The following is a 26,654-nucleotide window of genomic DNA, read 5'->3' on the forward strand; positions in this document are numbered from 1 at the left end:
TTTTTCAAGGTATTTCTTTTGTAAAGGAGCCAGATTTGGCAACTAGACTGAAAATCTTCCAAAATTCTGTACAAATGTGTAATATACAAATATACACAAGGCTTTTGCCGAGAAAAGACAGCACAACAAATGACAGAGGCGGCTTTGGTGTCACATACCACCGTAGGGCATCTCAACACCCCCTAGGAATGCACGGGGCTGATGGACCACAACATAGGCTACACATGTAAAACACACACTACATTACAATATGTACACTGAAGTATAAAAGACCCACTGTCCCCTTGGTCTGCTCACAGGTCCTCTGGCAGGAAGGCAAGCCATTCACCAGATAACCCATACAAGGGGAACTCCTTTAAGTGGGCGAACCTTGCAGAATGAACTGGTTTACCCTAAAAACCATTAACAGCACAGGGCATGCCCTTAAAGAGAAAGGTGGTCAGAGTGAATTCAGGAGACAGAGCATTCCTTGTGCTCTTTGGAGCTCTTCGTCATCTCTCTGTCTCATCCCCCTGAGTCTCACTCCATCTCAGTGAACCTGGCAAACATGGCCTTCCGGACAGCATCTTTGTAGGAATCTGCACCAGACAGTCCATATGCGCTGCCTTTGGCACCTAGGCCAGCTCCTTTTAGCCGGACTTGAGCCTGGGGGGTAATAAAACTGTAGTCAGCAGCTGGCAGGTAGGGTGTGGACTGCTCCCTCTCCCCCTCATCTAGCCCACTCCCTACTGAGCTAGACCACTCACCAGGAGACAGAAATTTTAAATGAAGACAGGGATTTCTACTTTGGACACCTGTAATAGGTTTACGGACTAAGGGGATCAAATGGGTAAGGGAGACAGGCAGACAGAAGCCCACCCTCCCCCAATTCCATGCCTGTTCAGCAAGCACCGTGCCTACTAAAGGGCCCCAAAGCCTTGCACCAAAGCTCAGGGAAGGTCTGGTAATTTTAGGTACAGATCACAGCAGGAGAGCTCAAAGTCAGCAAAACTCGCCTGTACAAATCAACAGCAAGAGTTTGTTCTAAACTATGCTGCCAGGTCAGGGAGGGAGCAATCACTGGCAGTGCTCTTGTCTAGAAGGCCAGTGGTTGAGGGCCTCTGGTCCTGAGCTCTGACTGAATAAAGGATTTCTTATCATGGATGAAAGTCCTACTAAAGTGTAATTTGTTTTATACATAAGCAAAAATCACTTGGACAAGCCTGCAGGCTGCTGAAGTCCAATCCCACTGCTTACCTCAATGGGGGCTGTGATGCCTTGACACTTTCTCCCCAAACCTGAGCCTTCCCGCCAACCCATGGCCTGCAGCATCTTGTTGCCAATGTTACTGTGGTCAATGCCATCTTTGGTGGGCTGCTCGTAATTCCTGCCAGTGGCAAACACACAGTTACTCAAAACAGCCAGAGCCCCGGCTCAGAAAGCGGAAAATGTGCACAACACATACACGGTGCCAGCATCAAACTGCTTCTTGCGCTTGGGTTCTGGAGGCTCTGGGATGCCATATTTCTCCCGTCTTTCTGCAGCGCGATCCCGGTATTTCATCTACGTGGGAGAACAGCCCAGTTAGAGATATTCAGACTTCAATCAATCTGTCGCGGTCTCAAGCCCCCACACTTCAGACTGTCACCTCAGGTGCTTCCTTCATCTGGAGCTTGGCCTTTAGAGCACCTGCAAACACCACATCCCTGTCTCCCTGGCTAGATGACCTGTGTGTAGAACCTGGGGCAAAACTACGTTTTCAACAACCAGTTTTATTTAATGAGTCACCTCTTGTCAAGCTCTTCAACTGGCCTGCTGGGTGTGGGCAGAGCCTGCCGAGGTTCTTGCAGGAGAGGAGGGCAGGGCTGTTCTCCCTCAGCATTTGCACAGGCCCACCTCCAGGAAGATAGAGCCAAGAGGTGGCTTCCTGAGACCTGCTCTACAGTCCCTGGGGAGCTGGCACCATAAAACAGTGGAAAAAAAACAGGAAGGTAAAAAGCTTTAGCTATAGATACCTCAGAACTATGTTGGGGTGAGCAACTTTAAGTAACTTGCTCAGAGGTTTATCTCTAACCCATAGGCCTCCATTTGTACTTAAACCCCTGGGTGGCTGGCTCTCAACCTGCATCATCAACTACCAAGTGACTGCTCATTAGTGACCCCACTGCTTCCTTCCAGGTCACCTGCAATCCTTCTGTGTCCTGCTGTTCCCTGGGCCTCATCTGAAGCTCCCCTCACTGTCCACAAAGGCTTCCCTGGCCAGGCCAAACAAGCTCACTCTGTCCTTACTAAAACCCAGTGTACTTCACGAGTGGGTATCTGGCACTCAGGACTTGTGAGCGGTCTTGAGCACCCTCATGAAAGGACATGCAGGGCTCACAGCTTGAGTCCGGTATACATGAGCCACGACGGCCAGGTGACAGATATGTGACTGTCCCTGGGACCTGGAACAAGTGCTACAAATAAAAGCAAAGGGCAGTTACCCCAAGACACGCTAGTGGCACATTGACCCCCATTCACCTCTCTTTCCCTCAGCTCCAAGGCTTCCAGCTCCTGTTCGCTCAGTCTGGATCGTCGGTAGATGTCCATGTTTTGCTGTATGAGAGATTTAACAAACGTTAAGAATTCATACCTTCCTAATTTGAGATGTCAAAACATTATCAGTATCTATTGTGCTCCAAGTCATAGTCCAATTCATTAACTTACAGCAGGAAAGCCAGAGCTGGGTGTACATGGAGCTGCCATGCTCCTTTCTACTCACAATCTGGAACAGACTATACTGAGGAGCAGCCTTCTAAGAGGCAATCACTTAACGCAGGTATTTACTGAACCTTCACTACCATCAGGGCACCCACAGCGTCTCGCCGCCTCCCCTCCCTGCCTCAGATCAGCTCAGAGAAAGATGGCCACCTTGTGGAGGTCTGAGAGCTGCTGGTGCCTGACCAGGGCGTCTTTGTTTGGGAACTGGCGCCGGCAGAGCAGGCAGGCCATCTTCTTCCAGTCGGCCAGCTTTTCTTCTTCACTCTCAAGTCTCTCCACCAGCTCCTCTTCATTGTCGCTGTCACCACTGTAAGCAGCAACCAGTCCCCTCTAGAGACAAGAGGAAGGTGGGTCAGTGGAAAGGTACAACAGAGAAACAGCAATGGCTAAAGTAACGCCTAATCCAAGCTGTGAGAGAATGCCCATTACCCGTATGTCACACAGCAGTGAGTGGAGCAGCTAGGTCTTCCAGTGCTGGGCCCGACAGCCTCCCACCACCAACCTTCTTGGAAACCAAGAAGACTTCCTGGATGGCTTTTCTCAAACTACTGACCATGTCTGAAAACCCCCAATAAAACAGATCAGAGTAATGACCCACTCAGGTAAGTATCGACCAAGTAAAATACGCTTTTTCGGTCTTAATTTCTCTGTCCAGACTGTTAAAACTATTTACAAATGCAATAAAACTCAACTAACTGAGCTCAGTAAGCTGGGCTTTATTCTCTGCTCCATCTCACTTGTTCTCACACAGGGAAAACAGCCCTGAACATAGATTCTGTATGCATAAGCTGCTCCAAATACCCACTGACAGGGACACATCCTGTTTTAAGTAGGAATGAGATTAGCCAGATGCTTAGCTCAGATGGTAAAGAATCTGCCTGCAATGCAGGAGACCCAGGTTCAATCCCTGGGTCAGGAAGATCCCCTGGAGAAGGGACTGGCAACCTACTCCAGTATTCTTGCCTGCAGAATTCCACGGACAGACCATGGGGTTACAAATAGTTGGACACGACTGAGTGACTAACACTTTCACATTAGCCAAGATGCAGATCAAAGTGAGACACAAAGCACAGACACAGCCTTTAAACACTGGTTTAAAGCTGGTACTTCCTTACTTTGAGGGGGTTCTCCTCATCTCCATTTCGCACCAATTCAGGGATGAGCTGTTGCCTTTCTGCTAAGGCTCCCTGGGAAACAGAGAAGAAGTCGTAAGCTTCAAGTTTTACCTAAACTGCCCTCATGAAGTAAGACCATCCTTGTTACTGTTACCTTCTTCTCAAAGAGAGCAAAGCCGGCATCTGCGGCAGCAGATTCTCTCCTTTCTTCTTCCCTCAAAGAATTAACAGGTTGAAAGCTGTTTTTAAAATTTTCTTTCTGCTTATTTAAACTCTTAGCCCAGCGTTCCATGTCTTTGGCAATCTAAAGTCAAACAACAATCACAGAGATTAGGTAGAGGAACTTAGCAAACAGTCTCCTACACCAAGACAACAAGCCATTATTGTAACAAACTCTAACAAAACCCCTTTTGCCTTTATCTTTCATGAGATACTGCATATTACCAAAGTCATTAATGAATACTGTTCCAAAGTCTGTGAGTCTTCCAGGCAAATGACAGATAACAAAGAATGACACTAAAAAACTGCACAGTGCTCTAGGAACTTAGGGCTTCCCTGGTGGCTCAGATGGTAAAGAAATGTGCCTGCAATGCAGGAGACCCAGGTTTGATCCCTGGGTGGGGAAGATCCCCTGGAGAAGGGAATGACTACCCACTCCAGTATACTTGCCTGGAGAATTCCACAGACAGAGAAGCCTGGCAGGCTATGGTCCATGTGGTTGCAAAAGAGTTGGACATGATTGAGCAACTAACTAGACTATGAGCTTAATGTAAATAAGATGTATGAGCCAGTTTTTAAGAATCCAAATAAAGCTAAATGCCACAGCCCCACCCCACCCCTAGATTAAAAAAAAAAAAAAACAGAGAAAAGTCGGTCTGCTGGTTGGGTCATGATCTTACCTGCTGGGCTGTTTTGCTCTTGGGTTTCTCCTTCTTTTCCTTTCCCTCTTTTGCAGGAGGTAGGCCTGTCTGCTGGTGGGAGTTAGACTCTGCAGCCAGCACATAAGTCTCCTTTTCTCCATCCCAGTATAGGTACTGCTGGGTTAAGGAATTGTAGTAGTACTAGAATAAAAAACACAATTAATGCAGACTTTCTCCTGGGTCAAACCACTAACCTAAAGGAGTATTTTGTCAACAACCCACATCTACGTTATTTTGTCAAAAAAATTAAACATAAAAACATAAAGCATGTTGCAGACCAGTAATATTTCCTGGGCCGAGAGGAGGTGCTATACACCTTGGGGTAGGTGAGGATGATGAACTAGCTGGCCAAGAGGTATGAAACTTCTTAGGTGAGTAGAATGTAGTTTCAAGAGTCTCAAGTTTCCATTAATTAATCCCTGGGCCTGGAGGGTACCCAAAGAGCAATGAAATCTGACTCTTTTCCACAGACAGACCATTTACACAAACCAGGTGACCAGAGCAAGTGGTTCAGGAGGAGCTTTTTCTCACACGTCCTCCATGACAATCAGTTAACATCTCAGTGCTAGGTTCAACCATACAGAACCCTGCCTGTTCTGTTTGGATGCCCAGGCAACCAAACAGGGTTGTAAAACACCAGCTTGGGAACCTGGAAGGAGGTGACAGGTGAAGGAACCTGATCTGAAGTGTGTGGGGAGAACCACAACAGAGAACGGGTAGCAGCTATCTCTCCTCTTCTCTAGTCTCCAATCGCTTACTCTACCTGCTCAACAGGGGTTCAGGAGAGACTGCCTTTTGTGTCTCCTTCCAGGGGAGGCAGTGCACGTCAGACACAGAAGCCACAACTTTTATGGCCACCAAGAAGAATGGCCTGGGAAATGGTCAGTCTCCACAAGAAGAGCAGTGGAAGAAACATGTACAGGCTCAGCCGGCTCAGCAGGTGCCACAGCACTTCACACCTGACTCTCTCAGAAACCACAAGCTCTCAATGCCAAGTCTCTGTTAAAGGCACTTATTTTTACTATTCTATATATACACACAGCTTCTGGTCATAAACAGTTGCTTATTTATGGACTGTTAATGTTGCCTTTCCTCTTTAAAAAGTTCTATACACTGCCAAAAATAAAACATCACTCCACAGATGTGCTAATTTCTACTCTCAAAAATACTAAGTAAAAAAAAAGAGCTGTACACAAAAGGTCACATATTATTTGATTCCATTTATACAAAATGTCTAGAACAGGCAAACCCAGAGAGACAGAAAGCAGTGGTTGCTGGGGTGGGAAGGAATTAGGAAGTGACTGCTTAATATATAGGGTACAGGGTTTCTTTTCAGGTTGATGAAAATATTCATCAACATTAGATGATGGGTGTCCAACACTGTGAATACACTAAAAAAAACTATTGAACTGAACACTCTAAATGGCTGAAATGTGAATTTTCTCTCAGTTGAAAAAATCACAATTTAAAATTTGTATATAGGTGTCTACATGAAGATTAACAGACACCTGAAAATTTTAACGTGACCAAATAATCCACGGTAACAGGAGGAAGAAAAGTGCTTGCGGCAGGGGAGGTGGGACCGACCAACAAGAGGCACCAGAGAATGTTCAGCGTGCTAGGAATGTTCTTACTCTTATCGTGGTGCTGGTAAATGAATGAATCCATATACATGTAAACAAACATTCAAAGAACTGCAAGAACTGCACGTGTCAGTTTCATGAATTTTTCAGTAAGTACATTACACCTCAAAACGTCTGTTTTACCCCTTAAATTACCTGTGAGTTGGGGTCATAGTACAGCCCTGTTGTCGGATCATAGTAATACCCTGAAGACTCATCATACTGATACGTGGATGTGTCAGGCACTGCTGCAAAAACAAAACCCAGCACACAGTCATTCCAGGGAAGAAACTGGCTTTACTTTCAATTCTAAGCCACTGAGATGCAGCAGGTCGTCTTCTTTCACATCCCCACGTGTCCCGCTGACACCCACAAAGGGAGAGGAGCACTTATTAAACAAAATCAACAACTAGGACCTTCCAACTGTCAACAGCCCCATGAGGTTTGGCTTACCATATTTGGTACCAGGAACTACACCAGTAGGGGAAGCGGCTGGGGCCTGTGTACTTGTGCTAGTGCTAGGCTGCGCTTCCTCAGTCTGGAAAGAACAGCAGCTTCAATATAGTTTCAACTGTAAAGCCTCTCAAGAGAACTAAATTACTGTAATCATCCAGCAGGAAGGGCCCCCTGACAGACCCACTATAGCAATGGTTTAGGGCAATCCTTGAGCAAAACACATGCTGACAACTGTCTTCCTAAAGGTCAAGTCGAAGCATGCATAGTATAAATAGACCCTGTGTGGAATTTTGCATTTAAAATACAGACACCAGTACATAATACTATTAGACAGAAAGAAGTAAGGTTGGAATGTGTGTGTATTACTCAATCCTGGCTCACACAGTGGGAAAAGATAGTACCTGTACAGCAACAGTTTCCCCAACAATCACCAGTTCTATATGTAAGATGACAGGATTACCGGAGAGCCAGGTGGGTTGGAGGTCTGATTATACAGCTGGGGACTCTGGGATACGACAGCCGCTGAGGTGGTGGTCACCGCTGCGCCTGATGATAAACACCGGAGTTACAACAGCCAAGGCACTTAACTCTAAACCAAACATCCTTATTTGGAATGCCCAATCTAGACTCGGTCTTTGTATATGTCAGTTCTTAACCACTTAATTCCCAGTAAGTACTCCTTAACCTATGATATTCTCATTTTTATAATCCTACTAGAATGTGATACACAAAGTCAGACATTCTGTATGATGGCTAAGAAGGGGAAGGTTTTCACATCTGCTCTGGGGTTGAAAATAGATTTAACTGCCACACCTTTGTAATTCTGGAACAAAAACTAGAGCAATAGCTTTTAAGAGTGACCCTTCTGATTGATGTCTGGACATAAGACTGCTCACCTGAACTTACACGGGCACTCACAATTCTGAACAGCACAGAGAGGGAATATACTGAATTCAATTCCAAGAATGAATGCTCATTATGGCCTAGTCTCTAAGAGCTTCGTATCAGCTCCTGATATGCACAAGTGTTAGTCGCTCAGTCCCGTCTGAATTTTGTGACCCCATGGACTCGAGACCACCAGGCTCCTCTGTCCGTGGAATTCTCCAGGCAAGAACGCTGGAGCTGAGAAGCCATTCCCTCCTCCAGGGAATCTTCCTGACGCAGGGATCAAACCCACGTCTTCTGCACTGCAAGTACATTCTTACCATCTGAGCCACCAGGGAAGCCCATTGCACAAGCAACTCCACTATCCCCCCAAAAGCTTAGGCACATGGTGACAACCCTGAATGTGCCCAATCCCTCTAGTCTTACAGGGAAATGGCTCTCTTAGTTTTATTTGCATCTAATGAGAACACCTAGCTGTTATGTCCTCAACTCTATTTGTTTAAACAGGAGATAAAAAGAATATGAAGTCTATTACCTGATGCAGATGATGCATCGGATTCCAATCCTCCAGCTTGTTGCTGATAAAACTGTTGGTAATCCTGTGAGTACTGAAGAAGAGTACACTGTTAAAGCTGCCATTCTTGGACATACTCTGGAGACCAGAAGTCAGATAATGGTCCAGTCTACCCACCTGAGCATACTGGGCATAGCCATCTTGGCCTGGCTGCAGGTAACTGTAGTCCACACTGCCTCCTTCGCCACTCTGAGACTACAATGTCAAAAGAAGAGGAAACACAGACAAACTTAGTAGACACTGAGGTCTTCAAATGTCCTTGGAGAGCTTCTAAGGCAAGCACAGTCACAGAGCTGACTTCCGTGAATCTGGGCACCACCACCACACTACTTGGAACAAAAAGACCCTCCCCTTTACCTGGGTGGATGACCACTGAGCAGCAGCAATGGCTGTACTAGCCACGGAGAAGGCACTGACCCTGTTACCATCTGGGAGGACCAAATCTCTGAAAACACAAAAATCCAACCATGTGATTTTATATCAGTATGATTCCCATCACTTAACCCCACGCTACCCAGAAAACAGTAATTTACTCCAGACTTTACTGGAAGGTCTCCAGTGCCAGCAACACCACATTTCAGAGTGAGGAAGGGTTTCCACAGGCAAAGCTCTAAGTGGGCATGTGCCCCTGTAGTATCGCTGCTCTTTTGTACTCTTCTATTTAATAAGGTGTCTACTTGATGAGCAATGATACTAGAAATGGGAAATTTACATCACTAGAATGAAGCTCTACATACATGAAGCTTTGTATTACCATGCTGTTGTGGAAGGAAAGAATTATTTCCAGATGGGTTTGCACCATTCTGAAGCAGTCTGCATAGCACATATTCTCAACCCATCTACCAAGTCTGTTTTGTCCTGCTCTCAAGCTTTCTGGCAACTGGTTACTGAGGACAGGAGGGAATAAGTGCTAAGAAGACAAGTGTATCCTGCCCAGCCAATCAGGAAGGATAGCATCTCAGTGCAGAGAACATGGGCTTCGAGTGCAGTTAGCAGCGCATTCTCAGACAAGCATGCAGATGCAGCGGTTTGAAGTAAGGGCGATGAAGCCACTCACTTTCTGGCACTTTTTGCAAAATCAACCCCAATAGTTTTGCCATCAATTTTCAAAGGAGGATGGAGACTCTGTAGTATCTGCAGCAGCTGCGAAGCATCCTGTAGGAGAATGTGAAGAAAAACAATACTGTCATTTTTGTCACGTACTGAAAATCTCTACCACCTATCCTAGTCAAATAAATATTAAAAAAAAAAAAAAAGCAATTCATTTTTATCTGTGGATATGAAATCATGAGAAATAAAAAAGCCCTCTTTCAAGGTATCTAGTATTATTAAAGGAGTCAGCGCTACGTCAATCTAAAAGCATGTAAAAAGACTAAACTGTGGCTCAGACTTCAGTTCAGCCAGTTATCTAAAGGTATACCAATGGTATTTTTACCACTTACTAAAGTCATTGGCCTATAATTTAGCACTGGAATAACTGTCATTACTTAAGTCTTGAACTTCGGGCTCCAAGAGCATTAGACGTAGTATCACAACTGGATGAACCACATTTGCCTCTTATCTCAGTTTCTTTTAAAAGGAAAGATTCAATGGACATCTCACCATTGCAGAAGACAGCTGCACAAACGCGAAGCCTCTGTTCTGTTGGGTCTGTTTGTCTTTTATGAGGCGAATGTTATTGACAGCTAAGGATGCATAGGGAGACAGTGCTGTCATGATGGAATCCACCACAGTGTGTGGAGCTATGTTTCGAAGTATGATTGCTGCAGGTGAACGAGACAAATGACAGAGACATGCATTTCTACCACCAATGCCTTTCAAAGCAGATTCAAGTACAATAAAACAAACCCATTTTGGGAGGTTTCCAGTGTATTTGACCCTTGAACGCAAGGGGATGAGGGGGTGTTGACCCCACTCCTACCACGCAACAGAACATCTGCGTATAACTTTACAGCCAGCCCTCTGTACTGGTAGTTCCACATCCCCAGATTCAGCCAGTAAATAGTGCAGTACTGTGTGGGCTTAGTTGCTTCAGTTGTATCCAGTTCTCTGCGACACCATGGACTATAGCCCATCAGGCTCCTCAGTCCATGGGGATTCTCCAGGCAAGAATACTGGAGTGGGTTGCCATGCCCTCCTCCAGGGATCTTCCCAACCCAAGGATTGAACCCAGACCTCCCACACTGCAGGTGGATTCTTTACTGTCTGAGCCACCAGGGAAGCCCAGTGTAGTACTGTAGCATTCATTAAAAAAAAAAAATCAGCATAGATGCACATGGTTCAAACCCATGTTGTTTAAGGGTCAACTGCATGTATCTTTCACTTTGACATTGAGCAGGAGAACAAAAACATCCAACGGAGGTCCGTTTCCAACATAACGGCCAAAGATTACATTTGCACTTACTATCACAATAGTAATCAACAGACTGAACTGATTCTGTGGTTCCAGGGGGCACTTCCTGTTCAGAGTCTACAAGAAAGGAAAGAAAAGAGGAAGAATCAGTAATTGAAGACAAACAACAAACCAACATAAGAAATACATTCAAATACCAAAGTTTTAAGTAAACGTAGCTGTTCTTTTTTAACCATTTTTGGCTACAGTAAAACCTCATTAATTTTGACATGGATTTTAAATGTGGAATGCAAAAACTAGGCCACTGGAGGACTTCAGAGGACTTCACCTCTGTAGTAAAGAAAAGCAGATACAGAATGCAAAGCAGGAAAGCTGACTTAATTTTGAAAAATAAAAGAACTCTTTGTATTCTTGCACTCAACAGCAGGATCTACCAAATCCAAGGAAGGAGGTTTAAAGAAAATAACTACTTAACCTAAGGTAGAAGGTTTAGGGAAAATATATACATTACTTGCTTAAACGCCCCCCAGTCTGTACTTTTCCTTAGGTTCACAGACAACCCAATTAGTCAAGTTTCAATACATATTCCCAAACAGCCAAATCTGGGCTTACCAAACTTGTCTGCTCCACATCGGAAGCATTTTAGTCTTTTCCTGAAATTGTTAAGGCAGCACTGGAAAAAAAAAAGTTTTATCTGTAATTCTATCTCATGGTAGGCCAGGTTTACTAGTAACAATGTGGGTTAGAGCAAGAGGGTCATGGACAAGTCCTGGTGAGGAGCAATAAAAGCAGAAGGTGATCCCACTCACTGAAGACAAAGGAGTATTAACCTAAAAATTTCACTATGTGAATGTCCCCCCCGAAAAATACATTCTGACGTATTTTGAAGTAGAATTCCATTTTTCTCAAGTTGGGGAAAAATTTCAGTTCACCCCAAAACCCTGCAGCAAGCCACTGGCAAAGTTCTCCCTTATGTAATAAAAGCACTATATAGACCACTCTATATACACAAATACAATGTGAATGAAATACTATCTAGAGCCCTGCTGGACATGTGACACCAAGTACTCTCAAAATGCCAATAGCAACACCTACTTTGTGACTTTGGTGACACTTGCCCACTTAGGGTTTTGCCCATGGATACCCGTCCTCACTCGTAACAGACCTTATATAACTCCCTTATATAACTCGAGCAGGGCCACAAAGGGTTTTGTTAACAAACAGATTGCCAAAAGATAAGAGTGCTAGAATTGAAGAAACCATAAAGTAAAACAAATTTAAAATCTTAATTGAAACACTGGGCTTAGAATCTGGTTCTTAAAATCTCTCATGTTTGAGGGATTCTGTCCTCTAATACCTACTCAGGAGGACTCAAGGAAGTCACAAAGTATGAAAATCACCTCATGATAAAAGCTGGTGATCATGTATTTTACTCATTTTCTTGTTTGGATAGTTGGATAGTCAAACAAATAGAAAACAAAAAACCCCAAAAGTTTGGTCTGTCTGGGAAGAACATGTGCTTACCTTGTTACAAAGCCAATCTTCAAACTTAGGTCTGGGATTGCTATAATGCATTGCAATATGCTTTCCTTGAATCACCAGCTTTTTCTGTAAAAAAAAAGAAGTAATTAGTTATTCCCATTGTGAGGAACATGTGTCCATTTTCCCAGGGCAGAGCACACTTCGGAAAAATCAGTGCTCTGGAATTAAATGGACAACATACGGGGAGGACCAACCACCGCCACCTATACTCTGCCCATCCAATCCTTCAGATAGGCAGTAAGAGAATGGGATGCGGAGTAAAGGTAAACGGAGTCAGGGAGTGCTGAAAAGCTGACACACGCTATAAACGCTGACATGCACCAGGCCGTGTCTCCAGCAGAGACAGAAGTCCTAACATTCAGCATTGACAGGCTGCCTGAGAGTTGACAGTCTAGTTCAAAGAGCAGAAGACACAACTCTCCCAGTTCTGAGGTTGTCTCCTACTTTAGCCCTTAGCATGGTGTCCTTGGGCTTCGCTTCACTTTTCCCCCAGTCCCACATCCTTATGCAAAGTGAAAGCCTTTAGATTTCCCCTTCACCCAAATTCCTGCTTCAGGATGTGTCCTTTGGGGACAATGAGAGGGAAACCCATTTTTAAAGGGAAGCTGGTGACAATTTTCTCAGGAGACACTAGTCTGAATGCCATCGATTCTAAAAACGGCTAAATGAGGTTTCTTCCTGCCAAGTGCAACCACGTGATGTCCTGAGTGACAGATGTGTTTTTCACTGAAATAAGATGGTACTCTCTTCAAGATGAGTAACCAGGAGGCCAATGAAGTTTCTTCAGGGGGTTAGGAAAAGTGTGTAAGTGTTCATATACCACCTCATCCTTCTAGTCAACTGTGTGACTACAAGGGATTTTATTTTCAAAGGTGAAAATTCCAAGCTCAATCAGTTTACCAAGAGCACACCCAGCATCTGCCCCCAAAGAGCCTTCATTTAACAGGAACACCTTTTCTGTTTTCTTTTTCTGGGGGGAGGGGAAGGGAGTGGGGTGTTCTGACACTGTCAGAAGGGATTTAAGTAGGAGGTTAGATATCCAAACTTTTTAAAGGAGTCTAACCCCTCCAAACATACATACTGTTGAGTAATTTGGTTCTTGCAAATCCTGGAAGAGTTAAGACATGCTGTGAATGTTGTCTCTGCAATATCTAAAGGCAAGACTGCATGTCTGGCCAAGAGGGAAAGAGCTGAAGGTCATCCACTCACTGTGTTGCATAGAAGCAAAAATAAAGAAGCTGGGAGATAAGTCAACAGATCATCCCACTAGGAGGGATGTGCTGGTTTGGGGAGACTCCAAACTATCACTGAGTCCCTAATCCTACTGGCCTTTCATTTCTGGAGTGAATTTGAACTGTAATGAAATAGTTACACATTAACACAGCTTTGTATACATTAAAATTGTGCCGCTTTTAGGTGTCTTTCAGGTTTTAATTTCCCAGGAGTTTTAAACTCCCAAGTCATTCTGATACATCCACTATATTAATAAGATGCTTTAAAAAGACGCTGTCGTGTAAAGAAAGCAAGTTCACGTGAAGCCTGTGTATGCCCTGAATTTTACTAGGATGGTGTCCATGGTATGAAATGAATTAAGATCTACCATTATAAGATCAGGTTGTCACCTCTGGGTTAAGGATGTGAGAGGCTTAAAAATCTAACAAGTCAATCAAAATGATATCCTCATTAGTGAGGCTCATTATTAATGATATTAAGTTTCCAAAGAATATAACTCTTATTTATGAGTGACAAATCATAAAATGCTGCAGAGAAGCAACATAATGAGTTAAGCAAACTTCCCAGAATGCACTTGGTTAAGGCATTCAATATTGTGCTCTGGAGTTCTGGCAAAATATGTTATTCACGTGCCAAGCACTGAACATTATCTTGACGAACTGTAGAACGCTTCAGTTAATGCCACATCAAAGAAATCATCAAAGATTTGCTTTGAACAGACTGTAAGAGGCATTCTCAGGGAGATTAGGATGTTAATGCCACTCTAACTAGATTAGACAGCAGCAGGACACCAGCTCTTAGGCTAATCTCATCAGACTCACTCTTCATAAATTCTACTAGATCCTTAAATAGTTCTTGAGGACCCACATAAGCAGTTATGCCTCTAGGAGGCTTGAGGTCTCCAAGTTGAAATAATTACTTACAAAATTCCTACAGCAGACTTCAATTATATTCTCTTCATTTTCAAATTGAGAGTTGTATAATCTAAGATGACTCTCAAAGGACATAACAAACAGGAATATAATTAGGGGAGGAAAGGGGGAATATTCAAGATGTTCTGATAACTACCAGACAAATATTCAGTGGTTAACAAGGCCTTGTCAGGTAGCCATGTTTAAAGGCAGAGCAAATTCTGCAGTGTAATGTGTGGTACTGTACTTATTCCAGTAACATCAATTTTAATATATACAAAGCCTTTTTTTTTGTTTAAAGTCACTCCTTTGGAACAAACCACTCCTTCAACCTTTTTTTTTTAAATTGTACAGACTTGTTCCATTTTCATGAATATCTAGACTTGGTGAGTGAAGCAACCTGATTGGCTTCCATCCAGCTGGTAGCATCTTGCAAGTGATAAAACTCCACGAAGGCGAAACCACGGCTTACACCTAGAGACAGCATTCAGATATAGACGGGATACTCGTGTTAGTCAGTTCCTTTATAACAGGTGAATCTCTCTCCCACTGCTTCAACACTGCGTGACAAAGCCAATTGGGAAGCAGCTTTACAAATGTGACTTGACTTGGGGATCTTCTTGATACTTTGCCATGGCAAGGAACCAAGCCGCCTGAACTAAATGCCACTCGATTTGATTCCACGCTTAAAAAGTAACCATGCAACCGATTACAAACAGTCAAACAAGGAGTTTACATCACTACTTACCGAAGGGAAAAAAAAGCCCCTAAAAACAAAGTTTTTAAAAAGGTCCTCAGATGCTTTCTAACATCGTTTTCAAAGAGTCACATTCCTTAGCCATGGCAAACCTTTCATTCTGAATTCATGTGCTTGAAGACTGGGGAATATCAGGATGTTCTTTAGGGACTGAGGTGGGAATGGGGAAGAGAACCAGAACAGCAGGAACTAAGCAAGCTCTCACCTGTTTTCCTTTTCATCAGCCTCACGTCCGCAGGCTGAGGGCCTTCAAAGGATTCCATCATTTCTCGAATCTGCACAGGGTTTTACACATTTACTGTTAAAGCTTTAGCCACAAACCATTCCACACTAAAGAGAGTTCAAAGACTAGGGATTACATCAACTTAAGCTTATATTACTTAAGCTTAATTGGCCAAGCTTTTAAACTTCTATCATCAAAATGCAATTAGTCTAAAAATAGAATAAAAGGGCTGCTTCTCATAGAAACTGATGTACTGTAATAGCTCTGAAAGCCTTCTTTACCTGCTGATGGGGGATTTCCTCAAGTACAGCTACTTTATGTTGTGAGAGACAGCATTGCTTGTGGTGTGCTGACCCTCAAGCCTCCACCCGCCCCCAGGCTAATCTTGTCCTTTGTTCTAAAGGACCAGAGAGAAAAAAAAAAACAGATTTAAAAGAGACAGATGATATGTCATCATACTCTGAAGTAGGAGACTAAGAAATCAATAGCCCAATACCAAGGAACTCCCTTAAGATAAACATTTTTTGCACAATGTCTTAAAGAAATAGTTCCCTTACATTTACATTAAAAAAAAAAAGGCTTCTAATATTCCTAGGCTCCTAGTAAATCAAGTGAACATGAATTGGGCCTGAGGAAAAGACTTCTGGCTGCTAAGCTTGTTACTAATTTCAGATCAAACCTTCACTGCAAAAGGCAAAATACCTTAAAAAAGACATCAGTCTCTTTAGCAATCATACCAGGCAGCAATATTCTCAGGAAAAACACCAGGGACAAATTTGTGAGAGACTCTTAGTGGCTTCCCCATTTCATTATTACCTGTAAAGGTTGCAGGATTATATAAAATCAGTCCTGATTATTTGGGGTGGATTTGCCTACTAATTAAAATTCACTATACTCCAAATGAATACTACTAGCACTTTCAAGGTCATTTGCAAACATGTGCAGAGTAGTAAAAAATTTGAGTTGCCTGACACACATGTTCCTGGCAGAGGTCATGCTATGCTTTGTTTAAGTTTTCATACTGTAAACAGACGTCCTTCTCTAGTCTATTTAGTGGCAGGTATTTCACATTTCTGTATTTTCACTTTTTGTTGGCGATTTCACTGTTTTAAAATGGCTCTCCAGGTGTAGCGCTGAAGTGCTGTCTAGTGTTCCTAATGCAAGAACGCAGGATGTGATGTACTTCACAGAGAAGACATGTTAGAAAAGCTTCCTTCAGACACGAGTTACAGTGCTGTTGGCTGTGAGTTCAATGTTAATGAATCAAAGTATACATTAAATAAGGCACCTTTAAACAGAAATATACATGAAACAAGGCTATATACTGATCTGTTAATGAAAATGTTGTGACCAGAGGCTTATAGGAATCTAAGTTTGTATTTCCCCTAAGACCATGAGTCAATACTCCTAGTGGCTTTGGAGACTACCACAAATAGAGAGTATGTGGAAGTGTTACATCAAGCCAGATCCAATCACCTGACTCAAGTTCATCCTTGGTAACATAGTTACTGAAAACTTAGTTACCAGAGTAACTAAAGACAAACTCTATGATAGTGATACAGTAACACACATAGCCTGAGAAGGCAATGGCACTCCACTCCAATACTCTTGCCTGGAAACTCCCATGGACAGAGGAGCCTGGTGGGTTGCAGTCCATGGGGTCGCAAAGAGTTGGACACGACTGAGCGACTTCACCTTCACTTTTCCCTTTCATGCATTGGAGAAAGAAACGGCAACCCACTCCAGTGTTCTTTCTGGAGAATCCCAGGGACGGCAGAGCCTGGTGGGCTGCCCTCTATGGGGTCGCACAGAGTCGGACACGACTGAAGCGACTTAGCAGCAGCAGCAACACACATAGTAACATAATTAACTAAACAGAGTTACTCTAGGAGTTTGCATGTCAGTGAGGGGATTACAAAGGACAAATAATGATGAAAGTGATAAACTGAAGTTCAAGAGAATAGTATAATTTTTAAATGCTTTTCAAGATCCCAATATGAGGAGGCTTCCCTCATAGCTCAGTCGGTAAAGAATCTGCCTGCAATGCAGGAGACCCAGGTTTGATTCCTGGGTCGAGAAGATCCTCTGGAGAAGGAAATGGCAACCCACTCCAGTATTCTCGCCTGGAGAATCCCATGGACAGAGGAGCCTGGCAGGCTACAGTCCATGGGATCACAAGAGTCAAACAAAACTTAGCAACTAAACCACCAACAAAGAGCCCAATAACCAAATTTCCCACAAATATTGCACAAATTTGGGGAATCTCAGAAAGTCTACGTGGAAAAACCTGCCTTCTTATGGTAAGCACTTCTAGTTCCCTGAGAAGCCTGAAATAAACAAGCATTACAATCTTGTTTCATTCGAAGGTAGGGCTCCCAGGGTCAGCTAAGGCATTGCTCTCCCCATTGCCATCCACTTCTTCTGCAGGCTTCAAGGGCCACAGGCTTAACAGACTCAAGGGAACAACATGATCAACAAGTAAACTTTCCTCAACTGACTCCTGCAGGGTTTCTTCTACGCCCTACTCTACACGCCCATGGCTACTGCTGCCTGAGCTCAGCTCTGCCTTCCTTCCAGCCCCTACCACTCCCTGACTCAAACCTGTACAGCTTTTGTTAGCAGGCAAAAACTTTAGCAGCTTTTTTTTATACTTCGCTGGGCTTTCAAAGATTCCAGCAGTGGCCCCAAAATACGCGTTTCTCCTGCCAAACGTCTTTGATTTCAGTCAAATCAAGCTAGTTAGGGCCAGCCCACACCTTATCCTCAGTTCTCCACCAGATCAAAACATATTCTATCCCTCAAGAATGAGCTTAACTGACAGCTAGCTCCCTGGAGCTCTTCCTTACCCTCCACCAGTAACACAGCTCCCTTAAAGAAGCCTCGAGTTACTACTCCATAGAACTACTTTCAACAAGACCTCTTCCAACACTAATCCCTTTCTACTCTGCATTGTCTTCAATGTTATCTGTTACAGCCTTATCTGTTGACTTTAGCTATCATCCTTAAGCGTTTATGAGGCAGGATCCATGGTTCTGCAGTGTAACAGTACACAGTGGAGCCCAAGTGTGCTTTGGAACACAAATAAATACCCACTATTAACTCAAAACTTCCTATCTCACATTTTGTCACTTCCAGAATAAACTGTGGAAAATTCTTAAAGAGATGGGAATACCAGACCATCTGACCTGTCTCTTGAGAAACCTGTATGCAGGTCAGGAAGCAACAGTTAGAACTGGACACAGAACAACAGACTGGTTCCAAATAGGAAAAGGAGTACATCAAGGCTGTATATTGTCACCCTGCTTATTTAACTTATATGCAGAGTACATCATGAGAAACGCTGGGCTGGAAGAAACACAAGCTGGAATCAAGATTGCCAGGAGAAGTATCAATAACCTCAGATATGCAGATGACACCACCCTTATGGCAGAAAGTGAAGAAGAACTAAAGAGCCTCTTGATGAAAGTGAGAGAGGAGAGTGAAAAAGTTGGCTTAAAGCTCAACGTTCAGAAAACTAACATCATGGCATCTGGTCCCATCATTTCATGGTGAATAGATGGGGCAAAAGTGGAAACAGTGTCAGACTTTATTTTTTGGGCTCCAAAATCACTGCTGATGGTGACTGCAGCCATGAAATTAAAAGACGCTTACTCCTTAGCAGGAAGGTTATGACCAACCTAGATAGCATATTTAAAAGCAGAGACATTACTTTGCCAAAAAAGGTCTGTCTAGTAAGGCTATGGTTTTTCCAGTAGTCATGTATGGATGTGAGAGTTGGACACTGAAGAAAGCTGAGCGCAGAAGAATTGATGCTTTTGAACTGTGGTGTTGGAGAAGACTCTTGAGAGTCCCTTGGATTGTAAGGAGATCCAACCAGTCCATCCTAAAGGAGATCAGCCCTGGGTGTTCATTGGAAGGACTGATGTTGAAGCTGAAACTCCAATACTTTGGCCACCTCATGCGAAGAGCTGACTCATTGGAAAAGACCCTAATGCTGGGAAGGATTGGGGGCAGGAGGAGAAGGGGACGACAGAGGATGAGATGGCTGGATGGCATCACCGACTCGATGGACATGGGTTTGGGTAGACTCCGGGAGTTGGTGATGGACAGGGAGGCCTGGCATGCTGTGGTTCATGGGGTCACAAAGAGTCGGACACGACTGAGCGACTGAACTGAACTGAGAACTGAGAGTGTTTTAGAAGACTAAGGCTGTGTGAACTCAATACAGCTCTAAAATTCATAGTCAGACTATTACCTTGACTACCCCAAGACAATAGATACTGGCATAATGCTGCACATTTATATGGTTTATAAAATATATTTCAAAAGATCACATTCATTTTACAGACATTGGCTAAGCAGCCTCCTGAGTTCAAGGGTTGGGGATACACATAAGAAATTCTGCCTAGCGGCGTCCCTGGTGGTCCAGTGGTTAAGAATCCACCTTCCTGGAGAAGGAAATGGCAACCCACTTCAGTGTTCTTGCCTGGAGAATCCCAGGGACTAGGAGCCTGGTAGGCTGCCGTCTATGGGGTGGCACAGTGTCGGACACGACTGAAGCGACTTAGCAGCAGCAGCAGCAGTCCATAGAAGATGATGTTGCCATTTGCACCAAGTCAGAGTGGCTGTCTGTCAAGGGAGGCTAGCATTCTATTTGTATTCTTACCTAGCCCACATGTTTAATGATGTCTCTTCTCCATTTCTCATCCAATTTTTTTTTAATCTGCTTTCAATGCTAATGCCTCCCTGTCCTGTTTTTCAAATTAAATATTGTACTTAAAATATTAAAAAAAAAAAAAAAAAGAATCCACCTTCTAATTCAGGGGATGTGGGTTCGATCCCTGGTCTGGAAACTAAGATCCCATATGCTGCAAAGCAGCTAAACCTATGTCCACAACTAGACAGGTTACTAGACAGGAAGACTCTGTGCTTCCAACCCAGGAGGCATAGGTTCCATCCCTGGTTGGGGAACTAAGATCCAAAATGCCCACATAGCATGGCAAAAAAGGGGGGGGGGGGCGTGGGGCATATTGGTAGAACAATGGACATATCCAAAGTCGCCTGCAGCAGAAGCCAAGTGGTTGATGGGGCTGGAAAGAATGGGTAAAGGCCAGAGATACCACTGGAAACCAGAGAGTGCCCAGTACACCAAAGCCATAGTTGACCAGTCTGAGAAGTGGGAAGCCAGGCTTGTCAAAAGGCTTTCCAGAGGTTTCAAATGGATACTACAATTTCCATCAAATCAAATGATGCTGGATCATTAAAATGTTCTTATGGATATAATCTCAGTGAATAAGTGACCAATTCAACAAAAATGTACCGACTACCTTCTAAGAGCTATTACTGAAGTAATAAAAACTGCTCCCTGTAGTTCTGAAAACTGTATATTGAGCTTCAAAGTCTAAATACAAAGATTATCTATGAGCTAAGTTGAGAGAACTTCACCCTAATTATAGAAAGGTACTTCACTAGATATTAGCTTGAGCTAAAAAGAACACAAGAAAATAATGGTAGAAGCTCAGAGTTTGTTGGGGCTACTGATGGCTCATTAGAACAGTTGGTCCCCCTTACGTCGCTCTCCGTGATGGTGATGGGAAGGCCGCGAAGCATGATGGTCTTGCTCTCCCTCTCGTCACTGATGTCATGCCTATAGTCATGTTCACCATAGTCACCATCAGAATGGTAGCCATCTTCGGATCGGTCACTGTTCCTTCTTTCACGTTCTCTCTGATTTACAATGAACAAAATTGTAATTCAAATCACACTGGGCTTTTTATACCCTTTGATCCACTCCCTCCACTCCTAATAATTCATCTTTAGTAACAGATAATACAAGAACTCCACGATGATGTGCACCATAGTGTCTTCTAAAATAGCAAAAAACAAAAACCCCCAAACCTGGCAACAATCATTTAATTTCAGGAAGAATGGTTTAACAACTCACCAAATAGTAGATCAACACACAAACAGTATTACTTGTTAAAATAAGATGATTATATGCATAAAAAAAGGGAAAAAAAGTGCTAAATTATATGGGCAGCACAATATTACTTCTAAACAAAGTTGATGCATATGGAAAGAAATGTGAAAACAAGCTATGCTACAATATTAAACTACAACTTTCAGAAACTATCTGAGGCCAAGGGATGGTATATAATTATGCCCCAATTGCCTAATCTTTAAAATGGGTACAGTAACTATATTATATGGTTGTAGTGAGATTTGAATGAATTCATGTAAGTCATGTGCTCAAAAGAGTGCCTGCTGAGCCCTATGTAAACCTTGGCCAATAATTCTGACTACAAGGCTCAGTCCGTCTTTGAGAGTTATAGCTGACTAAACAGATTTCAGAATACTAAAATGTTTGAACAGAACACTCCTCCTGAGAGATTCCCACACTTGGTATACTTATTTCATAATTCTAACAACTCCACAAACAGTTGCTGGTCACTCACCTCTGGACTGTCATAGTCTCGGTAGTCATCGTATCTATCACCCCTCCGATCATCACTAGATCTTTTGTAATCTGAGTCCCTCCGCCTGCTTCTGGATTCACGCTCATCACGGTCATCCCTGTCTATGATGGAACCGTATCTTCCACTGCGTTCCGTTCTACTCACTCTGCCAGGGAAGAAAATTTTCCTTTATCCTTAAGTAAATCACATTTTGTCCCTTTAGAAAACATGGTTGAAAAAAATTTCAATCCACATTTTGGTTTATAAGGTATCCAAATAGTTCAATGCATCCCTTAAAATTTATCACCAAATAACAGCTTACAATTGAGACAGGTTGTCCATGTTTATCCTGCATTTCCCCAAGCCTGTGATCTACATATCACTCCCTTCATCCCTGATTTCAGATCTTAGTGATCAATTTAAATAGAAAGAATGCAATTACAGTTGTTCCTGCCAGGGACTGTTTTAAGGACCCGCTGCAGATACCAAAACCCATGGATGCTCAAGTCGCACAGTAAGCCCTCTGGTATACCCAGGTCTGCATCTACAGATTCAACCAACCACGGATCATGTAGTACTGTATTTATTCAAGAAAATCTGCCTGAAAGTGGACCTGCACAATTCAAATCTGTGTTAAGGGTCAACTGTATTCACATTTCATTCAGTTTCAAAGGAGAACATATTCTGACTCATCCACTCTGAAGGGTATTCTCATTACTGAGAAATGGACCACTGAACTGGATAAATTTTTTTTTTTTTCCCCGTTAGGCAGTTAACCAAGTTCAACTGTTATAATAAGTAGCATCATCAGAGAACATTATTTCCTATAACATCTGATTTATTTTTGATTACTGGGCAGCACTGGGCTTTACAGGAAAATCTAATAACAAAAGGCTTAAACCCATTGGACCACAGATACAAACAGTTTTTTTTTTTAATTAATTACTTTATTTCAATTGGAGGCTAATTACTTTACAATATTGTAGTGGTTTTTGCCATACACTGACATGAATCAGCCATGAATGTACATGTGTTCCCCATCCTGAACCCTCCTCCCACCTCCCTCCCTATCCCATCCCTCAAGGTCATCCCAGTGCACCAGCCCTGAGCACCCTGTCTCATGCATCAAACCTGGACTGGCAATCTGTTTCACATATGATAATATACATGTTTCAATGCTGTTCTCTCAAACTATCCCACCCTCACCTTCTCCCATAGAATCCAAAAGACTGTTCTATACATCTGTATCTCTTTACAAACAGTTCTTTGATAAATTGTTTACCAGGTTCATAAAACTGTGTAAGGACAAAATAAAAGGAAGGCCTATAAGGGCATCATTTAGAGTATACAAATTTAATAAAAAGAAGTGAATGATAACAAATAGTCCAGGGCAATTTCACAATGTAAAGTATGTGAATGAGAGACCCTAAAATGGTAAATGTTTATTTGGAACCAAACAATGACATCATGTAATATGAACATTTCCTGAGTCCCAGTGGGCCATCAATTTGATCTATCACTGGGACTGGACTCAATATTAAGGAGGAAGCTGGCTGAATAAGCAGAAGTTGTGTGTTTAAATCAAATGGTTTGAGTGGGAGACTCCACAGATGACACAGGAGCCAAATGCTCTCATCTTAACTCTCTGTTAATTCTTTAGCAGTTTTTCTTTCTTCTTTTTTAATGTAACCCATGGTCCAAAGCTTCTCAGCTCTATAATCTGGATCATCTTGCCATGGAGGGGATAATAATGAGAACTGGCCTTCACTGACTGCTTTCTACAGCCAGGTACTGTGCAAAGAGACAGGACAATTTCCTACTTTCTGCCAGAGGCTGTTATCCACACCAGGAACCTTCACGATCTCCTACTCCACAAAGCCCTTCTTTGCTTAATTCTTTCTTACCCTTCAGGCTTCACCTTAAAAGAATACTTTCTCCAGGAAGCTTTCCTGGCTGTTTACAAGAAAACACAGGTTCCTAAGTGTTCTAACAGCCCCCTCAACTTCTTTTACCACAGGACAGTTCATACAGTATTCTCATTATCTCATTAAACCATGAGCTTGTGCGAGCAAGTATCATGAAAATGCTCACAGAATGCATGACACAAAACACAGACTCAAATATTAGTGTGGTAAACAATATTCAACAAATAGCTCAGTCCCCATTGAAATGTTGAGATCAAAGGCATGTACAGTAATAACTCACCGTTTGTCTGAACCCATTGTTCTATTGAAGATCTAGGACACTGCTCCAAAAGGTTCAAATTTGCTTTTTTCTAGGAGACAAGAGAGATCCGTTGCTGCAAATCTGGGAGATCACCCAAGTCAACTAACTGTTTCACAGCTGGGACACCAATGAGACTGGAATTTCTTCAAACCATTAACAGTGATGATCTAAGGTAGAGGGGTGGGGACCGACTGTCAACATTAAAATCAAGCGATGGTTTTGTTAACCATGAGCACAGCAGGAAGGCGAGCAGAGTTAAAAATATTAGATTCCATATTCAAACACAAACCCATAAAAGGATGCAAGCAGAAGATTCCTTCTCTGCTCCCACTGTAGGATTACAAAGCAAAAAGGGCACAGCTGCAATCAGCTCCCTGTGTTCTGAATCAAAGCAACTCCAGTGGGGTAGTTGATCCTTAAAACATTAACCAAAGTGTCTTTATTAATACAAGGAACTAAACGAAATTCAAAAATTACTCATGAAAAATTTAAAATCTTTCAGAAAGCCGATGCTGGGCTAACTGAAAATCGACTCCGTTTAAAACGCAACGGCAGATCCAAAGCTGTATCAAGCAAAAGCAAACCTCCGTACGACTTAATTCCGATGTAACAATAATCACCACAGGTCCCTGAGGCAGCCAGCCTGGCCCCGCTGCGCACTGACGGTGGTAAAACATCACACAGCTAGACGGCCTTCGATGCTTGCGAGGTCTGAGAAACTAGTTATAGCCGTCCCTGGCGCCTGTTCTAGGCAGGCGCTCAACGAACATGTGAATTAATACACGGAAAAGAACCATCAGGGAGAAACAAGGCCCTGGGCAGAATCCCTGATGCAGCCCCTCAACGCCTGGGCACTGCCCAGACCCACCTCCGTGGGGAGTCGCGGGTGAGATGGCGGCGCCACGGACTGCGCGACTGACTCAGGCGTCCGGCTTTCTCTTCCTGCTTGCAGTTGCGCCTCCCTACCCCCAAGAGGTTCCCAGCCCCATATCACCCTTCACTGAACACCTTTCCGGAGAGAGTTGATTCAGGCGAACCTGCGGAGCTATGGCGGCTAGAGACTGTCAGGGCGCCCCTGAGAAGTATCTGAGGGACAGACGACTCCTCCTTGCTCAACTTGCCCTGGGAGTCGGAGACACGTCCCGGGAGGGGCACACTCACAGCTCCAAGAGAAGAAGGCCTCGGGGTGGCCGGGAGAACGTTCTCTGAAAGCTGACAGCGCTGGTGGCGAGGAGGGGCGCGGCCCTCCAATGGCTCGGGAAGCCCTTCGAGATCCCGCTGGGGCTGAACGGCCGCAGCCTACGGCTGACAGGGAGGCTCTACAGGGCCTGCCACAGCAGAAAGGACCGTCAGTCATTACGGGCGGCCGTCGCACTTACCCCCAGGAAGGACAGAAGTAGCAGCAGTGCCAGTTTATGCCAAGGAATTCCAACAGAGTACGGCCGCTTCACAAAATGGCGCCTCCGCCGACGGCCGTCTCCTACCCACAGTACCTCGCGCCTATCCCATCCCCCCCACCACACGTTTACTAAGGAGGCGGCCAATCCGCGAAGGCGTCTGGCTGCACGAGGGCTGCTGGGAACTGTGGTCGCTAGGGCAGCATGTCACTTAACTACGGCCTGTGTCAATTTCCTACGTATTTCCCTTTCTTCAAAACCTCGGCCTTGTCTGCATTTTTCCAGATCCGGATTAGACCTCTAATCTTTATTAAGCATACTAATTATTTGCCTTTGCTACATAGGCCTTAGTACAGTTGGTTTTCACTGACGCGATGTAAACCATAACATTTAATCTGACTTTAGGAGAAGGAACGTAGGTTGATCACCTTTTGCATTATTGAATGCTAGATTTTATTATTGGGCTGCATGCTTCACAAATATCTATTTCCATCTTCATAACCTTTTGTAAGAAAATTGACGTTTCTGGTAATTAAGAGGATTCTTGAAGGCAGTCTTCAGAATATTATCTTATTGATAATCTTTAGTCTAAGGCAAGGACATGGGAAAGTTACTTTCCAGGGTTAATAGAACAGTTGAACGGCACCATCGACTCAACAGACATGAGTTTGAGCAAACTCCAGGACACAGTGGAGGCCCGGGAGGCCTAGCATCCTGCAGTCCATGGGGTCACAGAGTCAGAGAAGACTGAGCAATTGAACAATAGTTGTTCTATTAACTTGTTTAAGTTGTTCAGTAATTGGCTGTCTAATGTGTATGCTGTGTTCAGTCTTGTGTGACTCTTTGCAACCCCAAGGACTGTGGCCTGCTAGGCTCCTCTGTCCATGGGATTTTCCAGACAATACTGGAGTAGGTTGCCATTTCTTCCTCCAGGGCATCTTCCTGATCCAGGGATCGAACCCATGCCTACCTGTGTCTCCTGCATTGCAGGTGGATTCTTTACCACTGAGCCACTGGGAAGACATCTCAAAATTAACATAGCCTGGGAGCGATCCATGACTCTTTTTTCCCTTGCACTCAATCTGTCAGCAAATTCTGTTGACTCTATCTTTAAATGCTGCTGCTGCTAAGTCGCTTCAGTCGTGTCCGACTCTGTGCGACCCCATGGACTGTAGCCTACCAGGCTCCTCTGTCCATGGGATTTTCCAGGCAAGAGTACTGGAGTGGGGTGCCATTGCCTTCTCCC

General features: G+C 43.6%; 1 protein-coding gene across 9 annotated transcripts; it reads right to left on the reverse strand.

The window, feature by feature from the left end:
• RBM5 (RNA binding motif protein 5) lies at window positions 1–26,654 on the reverse strand. Of its 9 annotated transcripts, XM_081525431.1 has the most exons (27): window positions 26,379–26,654; window positions 25,173–25,339; window positions 24,301–24,426; window positions 23,991–24,060; window positions 21,786–21,951; window positions 20,902–21,057; window positions 15,313–15,382; window positions 14,751–14,824; window positions 12,189–12,272; window positions 11,277–11,337; window positions 10,716–10,781; window positions 9,914–10,074; window positions 9,369–9,466; window positions 8,669–8,756; window positions 8,429–8,506; window positions 8,273–8,345; window positions 7,313–7,398; window positions 6,850–6,934; window positions 6,553–6,644; window positions 4,754–4,915; window positions 4,009–4,158; window positions 3,855–3,926; window positions 2,890–3,069; window positions 2,500–2,574; window positions 1,445–1,542; window positions 1,237–1,366; window positions 1–645 (listed from the first exon to the last, which is right to left on the reverse strand). In XM_081525431.1, exons 4-27 carry the CDS (start codon window positions 24,005–24,007, stop codon window positions 520–522), a joined length of 2,448 nt encoding a protein of 815 aa, XP_081381557.1. In that variant the 5' UTR covers window positions 24,008–24,060; window positions 24,301–24,426; window positions 25,173–25,339; window positions 26,379–26,654; the 3' UTR covers window positions 1–519. The 9 variants fall into 9 exon arrangements, with proteins under 9 accessions (XP_081381557.1, XP_081381555.1, XP_081381553.1 ...); XM_081525429.1 differs by lacking the exons at window positions 24,301–24,426; window positions 25,173–25,339; window positions 26,379–26,654 and adding an exon at window positions 25,391–25,482; XM_081525427.1 differs by lacking the exons at window positions 24,301–24,426; window positions 25,173–25,339; window positions 26,379–26,654 and adding an exon at window positions 25,391–25,482 and having other exon boundaries at window positions 1,439–1,542.

The sequence above is a fragment of the Giraffa tippelskirchi genome, chromosome 9, assembly GCF_054371585.1.
Source record: "Giraffa tippelskirchi isolate mGirTip1 chromosome 9, T2T-mGirTip1v1.2.pri, whole genome shotgun sequence".
Lineage (NCBI taxonomy): Eukaryota > Metazoa > Chordata > Mammalia > Artiodactyla > Giraffidae > Giraffa > Giraffa tippelskirchi.

Excerpts from the sequence above, each read along its gene's own strand:
- RBM5 (XM_081525426.1), bottom strand. Across the intron at positions 11,338-12,188 it reads AAGATTGGCTTTGTAACAAG|TGCTGCCTTAACAATTTCAG; the intron begins GTAAGCACATGT and ends TTTTTTTTCCAG. Across the intron at positions 6,645-6,849 it reads AGTTCCTGGTACCAAATATG|CAGTGCCTGACACATCCACG; the intron begins GTAAGCCAAACC and ends TTGTTTTTGCAG.